Below are 13,103 nucleotides of genomic sequence, written 5' to 3' on the forward strand. Positions count from 1 at the left end.
TTCCACTTCTTACAGTGACATGGGATGGTGAAAGGTGGAACAAGTGAGGGAGTCATGAAGATTTGTTCCTGGAGAAGCCCAAAAAGAAGGGAGAGAGGAAGATGTGACTGGTGGTTTGAGTTGGTGGAAATGGTGAAGGATAATATGTTGGATGTGAAGGCTGAAAGGTAAGGACCAAGGAAACAACACTGGACTCTCATTGAAAGGTAGGGAGTAGGAAGTGAGAGTAGATATGTGGGAAATGGAGAAAATGTGTGTGAGGGCTGGTACAGGGGAAGCCATTTTTAGGGAGAAGGACGTTTCATAATCCCTGGTCAGAATGCAGAAATGGAAACATTTAGAAAAAGGAGTGGGGTTCTTAATGGAGGCAGGCTGTGAAGAATGTGGTTGCGGTGACTGGGAGTCAGTGGATTTATAGAAGATATCAGTGGCAAACCTGTCTTCTGAGATGGAGACATGGGGATCCAGAAAAGGGAGAGGAGTTCCAGAAATGGTCAGGTGAATTTGTGGACAGGGTGGAAGTTGGTAGCAAAAGTAAAATTGACAAATTCCACATAGGTGTAGGAAGGGCCAATGCAGTCAACAGAGAAAAAAGTTCGGGAGTTATGCCAAAGTGGGTTTGGAACAGGGACTGTTCCATACATACAACAAAAAGACAGGGACAGTCACCAATACCCATTGAAACACCTTTTTGTTCATAGGAAATTAGTGGAATTGAAAGAGAAATTGTTGAGAAGAGAGCATCCAGTCTCTACAAGATGGGACTGTTCTGAAGTGAGTTGAGTGCTGCATGTCATAGGAATAGGTTTGAAGTGGGTGAGGGAAGTGCAGATGTCACATAGGCAGCTAGGAATAAAAGGAACAAGAGAACATAAAAGGTCAGAAACAGTTCAAAAGGATAGGGAGTTCTGGACATAGGAGAAAGGGTAATCAGTCGGGCATAAATTCTTGCTGAAAAAATCAGCACAGACAGGTGGCAGAAGGACTTGACATCATGTCAGGCCTAGAACTCGCTGACATGCAGCCTTGAGGTATAAAGGTGAGGCCTCTGCTGAGAATTGACTGCTCAGTGTCATTGAGGGAGATGTTGAACATGGCAGGTGTTGGATCAGAGGAAGAAGAAAGAGAGGGCTCAGGGAGGGAGTGGAGTTGGGAGTAGTAAGATGAGGGGAGGGAGAAGGATTAGTATAGTATTGTGACTAGGGTTGGATATGGGATCAGGACAGGGTGGGGAGGAAGGTAGATCAAGTGCCAGACAACGATGGGGAAGTGGAGCAGTGTGACTCAAGATGTGGTTAGTGGGGGGTCAGTGGAAGAGGCACTGGAGGATAAGATTAGAGAGTTGGGTACGTGAGAGAGGAGGGCTTCATCAAGCATCAAACAACTGGAGCCGGTCCAGTTTGGAATCTTTAGTGGCAGACAGGAACAAAGATCTGGATATAGGATACAGAAGTGAATGATAATCATCTTCCATCCAGCCCTTCTTTATAAATGTAGTAGGTGGAAAATGGAATAAAATTACACAAGATAATACATATGAACTCATAGATGAGAAAACACTATATACAAAGCCCTCGACCATCTGACATAGAAGCTTACTTTGTTATTGCAATGATATCAGTATCATAGTATTTATAAGGACATGGAAGTGAGTGTGAAGGATCTACTGGCTTTGGCAGTGAAGCAAAGGAGGTAAATCAGGTTAATTCCAGAGATGAGGGGAGATGGAATTGCCTGGAATAATACTCACTGAATATTTAAAGAACAGTTAGATATATTTTTGCATAATAGGGAATTAAGGGTTATGGGGAAAAGGTAGGTAGGTGGATGACCACCCATGATCTTATTAAGTGGCGGAGTAGGCTCTACAGGCCAGATGGCCTAATCCTGCTCCTATTTCTCGTGTTCTTATAAGAAACTACATCTCAGAACAATGAATTACTTTACTGCTTGAACATGTTTCAACATCAAAACAAACAAAATGTGAACAGTAGGAACGGTATCCTATTTCACAATATACTGATAGCAAGTTGTGCTATGAGGGAAACAAGACAATTGATTACATTGCAGAACTCTTCTCCACGAGAAATGTGGGTACAAGTGCCTATCCTTAGATCCGGAATCATCGGGACCGAACTCCTGCCATTGTTTGGAATCTTCTGGACTTTGGAATCATTTTAAAAGGGCAGTCCCTTTAAGCAAATGCGATGATTCAAAAATCACACAAAACAGGGGACGTGAGGTGTTAAATTAATTTAGATAAATTAACACCATAATATCACCAGCATGTTTTTTTTTAATTTAAAGTAAATACTTCAAAATAAAACTGGCTCAGACATCACAGACATCTCAAACAGTGCAAATGCAGTAAACGCACATTACAGCTCAAGCATTGCATCAGAATGAATTATTTTTAAAGACTTCTTCTAGTGTCGTCTGTTTCATTAAAGAGATTTCTGTCCAAGCAGTCACTCTTTAATTTGATAAACAGCCATGATCTCATGCTCACTGATAAATGAATGTTGTTCTATCCCACCACATTTTAACCAAATCATCAATAGGTATTTTTTCACCTGTCCACGCAATGATTTAGTCCTCATCACGACTCTCTTCAGGCTTATCGGTATGTAACACCATTTCAGCAATTTCCCCATCACTCAAGGAATGCACAACGGGTGCATCATGGTCAATGTTCAGCACTTCTTCGATGCCAGTTGCCTCCAATGTTTTTATATTTTCTGCTGCAACACTTTTGGGATAGACAATGAGATTATCCTCTTCTTGTTACTGACACGAAAATCTTCAAAGTCTTCAACTGTAGGCTCATTTTTAATCGAACATGATCAACGGCCAAAGTCTATGCCAAGCATGTTTTAATGTTGCTTCAGTTCCATCTCTCTATGCATTAGCAAGTGCATAATCTTCAGCTTTTCCACCACAGATTTTAAGGTATTTTATCCCGTAACGCTTCTTAAATTTTTGCAGCCAACCATGTGACCAATATTCACACTTACCCTCAAGGTTCAGTTCTTCGTGGAATTTTTGAGACAGTTTCAGTCAGTGGCATGCGTTCACTTCTTCATTGTCAGACCCACTCAGTAAGCATTCTGCATATTTTGCCCTATGCAAAGTTTTCCTTTTATTCATCAGCTTGTGGTCATCACTCTCTCTGTAAAACTTCAACAATTGTTCTTTCTGTTTCCTCAAATCATAAATGGTGGACAATACCATTCCATAATCTTCCATTAGACAACGCACAGATACACCACTATCAAGCTTCTGTGCAATCGATAATGAAAGACGCTTCCTTTTCTGAATCTCACCGCTACCCATAGGCGATTCTGCAGCTCTCTTTGCTATGTTCATAAACTTCACAGAGGCTTCCGACTGGTAGTGTCAACTGGGAGGGTGGGTGGCGAGGACACTCGACAGGGAGGGCTCTTATAAAGTAACAATCGTGCTAATCAGTGACGGCGCCCGACAGGGAATTGCTCTTATAAAGTGATAATCGCACTAATTATCAATGGCACACGCCATGAAGGGCCACTTATTAGATGATGATACTGCAAATTGTTGACACAGAACACAACGGGATACACGAGAGTTGAGTGAGGGTCACTTTGGGGCATATTTGGAGCCAAACTCCATCCTTGATGAGCAGACGTAATCTACCGGGAAAAAGTGCCAGTGTTTGGAGGTGGCCAGTTTTTGGAATTCTAGATAAAAGGTTAAGCACCTGCATTATTTCTTCTTAAAGACATGAATTACACTTCATAACAGTTTCAAATGAAAAATGCAAAATCTACCACATTTTTCAACAAATCACATTTTATTACAAAATTCCATGTTAAATAATAAAGCTGAATGAAGCCAAAGCTGGATTTTCCCCATTCCATTGATTGACAAATTTAGGCAGTATTTTGAGCTATTGAATATTAAAGATGCACAGCATCTCTTTTTTATCGAACCCAGCTTTTTTGTTAATTGTCAAATGCTGGGCTTATTTTTTTTTTTTTAACCTTTTTTTAAAAACAGAGGGAAATGTGTACATAATTTTCAAGCTTTATTTTTAAACTCTAACATGTTCTTACCTTGAACATGATGTGCACTGATGTACACTCAATCACTAACTAGCAGTTTGTTTTGTGAAATAAGTTGCAATGTGCCTGGAAAATACTGCTTCAATGATAATTGCGAAGAACAGGCATTTTCAAACTCTGCCAGTGATGTTGTTGTGTGCTCATTCTGAGGCAGGGGTAGAATTAAGAGATAAAGCAATGAAATGATCTTCAGCTATTTCATGTTTTCAGGCATATCTGAGCATCCAGTCCACCAGTAATATTTGAGGCTACTACATTCCTTTCCAGTAACTTGTTGGATTCTCATATTTTAATATAATGTAGGCACATAGAATCTACACTGGATCTCTGAGCCATCCTATCAGTACCACTGCCCAACTTATTTCCCTGTAACCTATTCTCTCACACATCTTCATTTACACCCCAGTGATTTGATATATAACCAATATTTCAGGCCTGAGCCCTTCTCTTTCTCCCCAGCCTTTTAATTCAGGTGCCTACCTGCTTTTTACTCAAACCTTGAAGAAGGGCTCATATATTTGGCTATATATTTTTACCTCCCATGGGCACTGTGAGACCTGCTGAGTTCCTCCAGCCTTTCTATGCTTTTATCAAGAAAGTAAGAGCTTGTTGTTGGTAGATTGAACTTGAAATAATTTATCATGTCACAGGAATAAGCTTGTTACAGTATAAACTGATTGAACCAGCAAATAATGAACTCTGATGTAGGTTGTGACCTCAAGTATGTTGTAACTGAATGATTTTTGATGTACCTCATACCTTTCTTCTGGAGGAGGATGACTGAAAATAGTAATCGTCAGTTTGATTACCCATGCCTTTTCATGATCAATGAAAGACCATTTTTTCTGAAAAACATTTTTTTTTTTTTTTAGTTTCCAACCCTCCTGCATCTAGATTGTACACCATTTTGTGTACAATAGACAAGTACCAAAATGGAGAAGCTACAATATTCATCTCTTGCACATTTGGTGAATTATGTCCATTACCACTTGGAAGGATTATGCATATTCTGCCTAATGACCATTTTCACAGCTCTTTTATAGTTAACCAAAAGGAAGGATTGAAATCTTCATGGCCATTCACATCCCAAATGGAACTCCTCTTCCCTTTGGAAATATTGAATCAGATCTGCCTCTGACAATATGTTTTATGTCAAGACCGAAATGTATTTTATCCCATGATGATATTTAGGACTATTGTGATACATTTACACATTCCTGTTTTCAATGAAAAAGAACCTAGAGCACAGCAATGGAGGAACGTATCTCAGCTCCAGCATTCATAGATACATTACAATATTGTTCATGCTGAGGATACAAACTGCTGCCAACAACCATCATCAATTTCTATTGAGCAGGAACTTAATATTGTCATTCAAGAAAAACTGGAAAATTTTCAAGCCTAAGTTCAGCAGTACCGGCAACAAGGTCCAAAAACAGGTGATCTAATTTATGAAGGTGATGAGGTGAGGAGTTAACAAATAAAAGAGAAAGAAGGAATAATTTTGGTCATTGAGAATACACAGAAGCCTCTTTCCAAAGGTGGCTGTTGTCAAAATTTCCTTATCATCGCGAACACAAAACTTTAGCAATAATACCTGCAATATGTTTTACAATTGCCTAGATCAGAAAGTAGCAATGAATTAATATTGTAGTCCAATTTCATTCATCAGCTTGTTCTGTGCAACCTGGATAATTAGATACAGAAGCCAGTCAGTCCATTCTTCATGGTCAGTAAGGATTAAAATCATTATTTCTTTAAAATAAAAAATAAGCTAATTCTGTTCTCAATATTTAAGGATTCCTAATCCAATATGGACTAAAGTATATTTAAATAAAATTATCATGAACATTAAAAATATATTATTCTCAGGTAATATTTTGCTGATCTGATCCGTAAGCATTAATTTTTGAAGGAGAGTGCTTTTTGCCTAATGAAATCATTGGAGTGGAGCAAATAGACTCTGGCCTTTCTTCTTAATAAACCTCTGTGTCCTACTCCAAGTCAGCACAGAAAAGAAATTCAAATAAAACATAAGTAATATATCCTCACAAATGAATGTACAATTTTTCCCCACTATTACAGATACCATTTGTGCTCCAAATTATTTAAAATTTGGGATCAGGACATATGGAACCTCTTAAAAATGCCATTTAAAATTTTGTAAACCAATTCTCTCACTCATTGGGCATGTATTTTTTTGTGACATTAAACTTAGAAGCACCAAAAGTCCTCGTCCAATGTTGAAATCCCGCTGTAATCATGGTGAAAAGTGACGTGCAGCAGAGAATTAAATCAAGTCCTTGATATTTGGAGTTGTGAATATTCCCTGATGTTTCTTGTAGTCTTTATGGAACGGTAGTTCCTCCAGTTGCCCAAACAAGCTCACTGATGAGGTTAGGGTGGGATCAGAGCCAGGCCAAAGTTTTCTTCACTGGGAAAATTCCTACATCCCAGCTGTGTATGAGATCCATCAATGGCAAGTTCTATCCTCTGAATGACACCAGTGCAGCCTGCATTATGAGAAATCTCTCTCTCTTTGGAAAGAATTAATATGCACCTTCCATTCAAAGACAAGTACTCAAGCTGCAGGTACGTCTAATCAGAGCCCAATATATAATGGTGAATTTGACTGCAAAACTTACAAGTGGGTGGAGAAAGAAACATTTTTTTCAGTGGGTGCTAATGACTTCTTATCACAATTGTCTCCAAAGATGTCCACTCTGGCTTGTTCACGGATGTCTTTGTAACTTACTGTAAAGGAGATTTGAGTTAGTCATAAGCCATAAACTAGTAAACATCATCTGCTAGATTGTTGAGTCACATGTTTTTGCATTGTTATTAAATTGTACTCATTAGTCTTTTGGAGTTCAACTTTTTGTTCTTCAGTTATCTAGATCCCATTGATTCCACAGTAGGATCCATTGTTTCATCTCATCTCTGCTGCCACTCAATAATTTTAATAATTGAGATCACTGAACCATGATTTCTGGGCAAAAGTTGATTATAAAATAAAGCCTTTCAAGTTGTGATGGCAATCACTAAACATGTTAACTCAGATGTTTTTCAGACACATGAAGCTTAGGTGTCAGGGACTTGCCAAAAAGACATTTTCACTTTAAGTGGAACACACTAATTTCCGACCATTGTTTGACAAGGTCATCATTTTAAAATATATACAGTGGTATAGGTCATTTAAGACAGAAAATAGGACATCGCTCAGCAACCTTCATTTCTAATTGTATCACAACAATTTTAGCCTGGACAGAAGCTATTGTATTCTAACAGTTGTTCATTTCATGGTAACAGTTATCCAGTTTGTAATGTCTATTTCATAGAAAATTCATAATTGCACCACATTTAATCCTTAATCACTTCTCTTCCACCATGAAATATAACGGCAAGGTTGAGCAGCAATACTTAGTTTTAAGTCCTAATGAAGAGAGCTTCGAAAATGCAGAGTTCTCATCTGTTCCCGGACCACTCCTGTTGAAACTATGGTCGACCCATTTCCTTTCATTCTTCTCCTTTGCAGGAAGCTCTCACAACATCCTTCCTGGTGCTCGTTCCACACCCTGCAACTCCAAGACGTTATCCAAAGGTGGATTTGGAAAGGTTTTCTTCAACAAGTGCTGATATCTTCTTCAGAGAATTGTCTCCAAAAATGTCCCTCCTGTCTTATTGTGATGGGAGTTCTGAGCTTGTTACCAGTGTTGTTCATAACGCTGACTAAACAATGTTGTTGAGTCACTTGAACGTGCAATATGCAAGAAGCATGTACGTTGTCCATGGTGGTTGCAAAAAGCATGTACATTAGTGTACATGGTGGTGGGAGTGTGTTAACCCCTTGTTTTTACAGTAAATCAGACACTATTGATTCCCCAGAAGAATTCATAGTCTTAATATGTATTTGTGCAAGCCAATAATTTTATAGTTCCGTGATCATCACTGGCCCATGTCCTCCTCCAACTACAGTTGATGAATACTGATCTGCACTTTGTCAGTGGAATCGACTTAAATCATATTAACATAAAGTAACTGCAGTGCAATATTTTTCCTGAAATCTACACTAATATATCACTCCTTTTACTGCACCACACCACCACAGCTATCATTATAATTGTTAGACAGGTGGGCACTGTAATGAGGATAAAGAGGATGTCATCAGGGGGGTCCTGAAAAATTTGCATTTCTGAACTACAGTTTGAAAAATATAATTTGTGAATATTAATTACATAGTTTTCCATTTGTGGATTCGGCCAGTAGCAATAAACACTTTCTGCTGAAATCTCAGCGCAGTATGAGAATGAACTGTAATAGCTGGAAAAAAAATAAAAGACAGTTAATTACACACATACTTTGAAAAGTAACATATTGTATGAGTTAACTTCTCTATGTTTGATTATAACTTAATTGAAGCTAAACAACCATGTACACTGAATTGGCAATAATTCGAGTACAGCTAATTATGGGAAGGAATTACAACAGGCAAGATATATATTCCACTCATACAGTAAATGCAATGAACATGTCAATTCAATCTTCTTTAAAAAATTATCATTTATTGTGTTGCTTTCAACTCTCTCTCATTCTCAAAACTTGGGAATTCTTTCTCAACCTTAGAACACTACAGCACAGTGCAGGCCCTTCGGCCCCTGATGTTGTGCTGACACCTAAGCTTCATAAAAAATACTAAACCCTCCCTACCCATAGCTCTTTATTTTTCTTCTATCCATGTGCCTAAGAGTCTCTTAAATGTCCCTAATGTTTCAAGGCATTCCAGGCATCCATGACTCTCTTTGAGCAATAATTACCCCTGATGTCTCCCCTAAATCTCCCTCCCTTAACTTTGTACATGTGTCCTCTAGTGCTTGCTATTCCTGCTCTGAGAAAAAAGGCACCAGCTGTCCATTTCTATAGCCATGATAATATCCCTGACAACTAATGCTACTTCCCCTCACCACCCCCCCCATTCCTTCCCATCCTATTCCTTTTTAAACACCTAAACCACGGTACCTACATCAGCCAATCCTGCCCATCCTCCAGCCAAGTCTCTGTAATAGCCACATCATCATAGTTCTACATACTGATCCATGCTCTAAGTTCATCCCTATTATTCCTAATTCTCCTAGCATTGAATTAGACACATTTCAACCCTCTAATTGACTACATTTATGGTTTGTCCCCTGCCTGTACTTCCTCACTAACTCAGAACACATTGCATCATGCTTTTTACCTTTTACCCTATTCTCTGCAATCATGTTTTATTTCGCACCCCCCTGCCAAACTAGTTTAAACCCTCCCCAATAGCTCTAGTAAACCTACCCGCCAGCATGTTTGTCCCTCTCCAGTTCAGGTGCAGCTCATCATTTTTGTACAGATCAGACCTTCCACAGAAGAGATCCCAATGATCCACCAATCTGAACCCCCACCCACTGCGCCAACTCTTCAGCCACGCATTCATCTGACACAACTTCCTCTACCTACCCTCTCTGGCATATGGCACAAGCATCAATCCCGAGATTACAAACCTTGAGGTCCTACTTCTTAATTTCTTTCCTAACTCCCTATATTAACTCCAGGACCTCATTACTATTCCTATCTATGTCATTGCACCCCACATCAAACACAACATCTGTCTGCTCCCCCTCTCCCTCCAGAATGTTGTGAAGTCGATCAGAATCGTCCCTGACCCTGGCACCTAGGAGGCAACATACCATCAGGGAACCTTGATCTCATTCACAGGAAGACCTATCTGTTTGCCTGTTCATCCTAAAATCTGTAAGTATTTTAGATCTTGGCTTGTCGTTGCCTAACTCCTCTTTACTGGGGCCTAGAAATGTAATTATGTAACATTGTTATTCATCATTAAACAATTAAAAATTTACTTCATCTGTAGCAACATACAATAATGTTTCAGATCATAGCATAATTAGAGAAATTCAGCAAGCACTTCTTGAAATGAGTCATAGTAAATAGGACATTGAACAAAAAACAGTACAACAGGCCCTTCAGCCCACAATGTCTGTGCCAAATATATCAAATTAAACTAAATTGGGCTAAGAATGGTTGATAGTGGTTAGCACAACGTGTTACAGCGACAGTGACCCAGGTTCGAATCCAGAACTATCTGTAAGTTTATATGTTTTCCCCTTGATCTTCTGGGATTCCTCAATTTGCTCCATTTCCCCTACATTCCAAAGACATATGGGTTATCAGGCTAATTGGTCACGTGGATATATTTTGGCAGTGTGGTCTTATGGACCGGAAGGGTCTGTTAGCCTGCTATATCCCCAAATTAATGAGATTATATTTCAGCTGTCTGCATATGATCCATAATCGATCCATTCCTTGCATATTCGTGCCTCTTAAATGCTGTTATCATTCATACAGTCTCCTTCCAATATTCCTTTTTGGAGAGCTGGGGAAGAAATTAGACAAGATGTCTCAAGCCCCTGTCACACTTACATCCCAGTAAATCGGCCGTTCAGTGTCCCGGGATAGGAATGGGGGTTTGGCCTTTCACACTAGACCACTCCTAACTGGGACACTGAATGCTTTCACACTTGCAAAGGTTTATCCCCGGCGTTTGGTCTGTTCTACCTTTAATAGGAAGTGCCTGCAATGCAATTGCCAGTTTCACACTTGCCTGATCTCAACAATGGTGTCTGCAGACGCCAGGGATTGTACTAGGGGTCGAGGTTGGCAATCCCCGGCATGAGATGATGTCATCTGACGCCAGCGTTGAGCAGATTTTGCTTTCATACTTACTACTTTGAAGGCCGATTGCCGTTCAATTCCTGAGATCACTGGCAAGTGTGAAAGGGGCTTCAAGTGCAGACCTGTAACAATTAGTTTTAATACTGCAGATAACATCACTGGCACCTAACCTCACTAGTTTTTTTTTAAATCATTTAACAAACCACAAATTCTGGAAATCTGAAATAACTGAAAATTCTGGAAACACTCAGTAGGTCAGATAGCATCTGAGGAAAAAGAAACAAATGTAACATTTCAGACTACATCAGTTCTGTGGAAGGGATTTTGACCTGAAACATTACCTCTTTCCATTTCCACTGACCCATTGAGTGTTTATAGCACTTTAATTGCATTCACTGTTCCCAACTCCTGATAACCCCACAGGCAACATCATCTACTCCCCAAACCAAATGCTTCCAGTCCCTTCTATTCCTAGAAACTACTTCCTAAATCCTTCCCACTTACTCCCCTCAACACATTATCTACACAGTTTGATTTCCAACCCCTTTAAAACATCACATTATCTCATGATCACTTAATGCATCCAATAACAGTATGCAAACTACATTGAACTGAGTGTTTGAGATTGGATGCAAGACAAGATTTTGTAATGTTTTGTCCAAGAGGATTCTAGGTCTTTGGAAATGTTTTCCTCAATAGGTGATAGGAGGGCATTGAATATTTTTAAAGGAGAGGTAGATCAATTATTGACAAACAGAGTTTGCAAGGTTAGTGGGGTAGGCAGAAATATGAAGTTGAAGTTACAAATCTGATCACCCATGATATTCTTATATGGGTGAGCGGGCTTGAAAGATTGAATGGTCTATTCCTGTTCCTAATTCACATGTGTATGTTTTTGCCACATTGCCATGCAACACTTCAAAGCTTACTTTATCTTCAGAAGAGCTTATTTATTATATATGGCTATCCAAGTAATCAATTCTACACCTCTTCTGACTAAGGTTTCTTCCTTGTTTCCTGCATTTTCCTGGAGCTTTTAATCCAAACATGCTGCTCTGGATACAGACCATAACATTTCTGTTGTGAAGTGCATTCAAAATTAAACTTTATTAAGTTTAAATGCAAATCTCAGTCACTAGTAACACCCTTCCAAAAGATTGTGGGGCATCTATGTATTTGGAATCATCGTTGATTTCTTTTATTTTTGCAGCCTAATACACCAGATAATTAGTATACTCTATAGAGCATGATGTACTCACTGACCCAACTGACCAAATTTGTCCTGCTTCTTGCAGCAGGAGGAGGTGGAGGTGCGGGAATGGTTTCAGTGAAACTTCATAGTGGAGTATGATTTATGCTTGCAAACAGTTTTTCTTAAGTTTCATCAGAAATGAGTTCAAAACAGTCTTTAACTTGAATTTGTAGACGTCTTGCAATCATTATTATGATGAGATGGCATAAAGGAAAATTTTACAAGTATTTTTTTCCTTACTGTATTTCCAGTTTGATTATATAATTAAATAATTCCAGTATATCACTATGTTCAGAATTTCAAATATTCTGCTTCTCAGTACAAAAAACACTCAAGAAATTGGATGATCTGCAGGATTACAACTTAAAAAGATTTAAAACATTATTAACTCAACCTTAGATTTTTATATTATTTAATAAAAATAAAAATGTGATCAATTTCCTTCAAGTCATGTACCCTGGCATATGTTCTGCCAGCTAAATGTTTCCATCTCACTAGAAATGTACAAATGTTATAATAAGCATGAAAGTAAAAAGTTTAAACAGTTGCAGCATTGCTTCAAACTTATACTCCTGTCTCTATTGGGTCTTAGAAGTAATCTCATTCACAGAGAGAGTTCTACCAGCTACAAGATGCAAGCTCAGATGGGAACAATGAAGAGTACAAGTTGAATGAATCTTCTGCTGTGCACATTAAAATCAGCTTCATTCATTATTCTCTGAGCGTGTGTTTTGAATCCAGCCAAAAGGGCTGAATTGTTATCATTTCTCGTTCCTTCAAAAGGATAGCGATAGGTTTAATGAATTTGCACATGTGAGGTAATATAAAATGGTCAATTTTGAAACAAAATGAAGCATTTTAAAACTTTGAATCTTTGCAGAACTCTGAGACGTAGAGAGGATCGGGATGCTCCATATCATAATTGTCAAAAGATACGTATGCAGATTTAATAAATAATTATGAAAGCAAACAGAACATTGTTATTTATTTTTACTTTTAATTTAGACCTACAGCACAATAACAGGCCCTTC

At 38.6% G+C, this 13,103-nt stretch overlaps 1 protein-coding gene across 3 annotated transcripts in view; it reads right to left on the bottom strand.

Annotated features, from left to right (window-relative positions):
* Window positions 1–3,810: 3,810 nt before the first annotated feature.
* The window catches only part of LOC138750294 (receptor activity-modifying protein 3-like), a 51,479-nt gene continuing 42,186 nt past the window's right edge, over window positions 3,811–13,103 (bottom strand). Inside the window, exons 4-5 of one of the 3 annotated variants that reach the window (XM_069912399.1) lie at window positions 8,336–8,420; window positions 3,811–5,787 (exon numbers count right to left, since the gene is read on the bottom strand). In XM_069912399.1, the coding sequence (XP_069768500.1) occupies window positions 5,743–5,787; window positions 8,336–8,420 (130 nt within the window). In that variant the 3' untranslated portion in view covers window positions 3,811–5,742. Of the gene's footprint in view, window positions 8,421–13,103 lie in introns of all 3 variants that reach the window. The other 2 variants (XM_069912401.1, XM_069912396.1) reach the window with 2 other exon arrangements.

The sequence above is a fragment of the Narcine bancroftii genome, chromosome 1 (assembly GCF_036971445.1).
Source record: "Narcine bancroftii isolate sNarBan1 chromosome 1, sNarBan1.hap1, whole genome shotgun sequence".
NCBI classification, from domain to species: Eukaryota; Metazoa; Chordata; class Chondrichthyes; order Torpediniformes; family Narcinidae; genus Narcine; species Narcine bancroftii.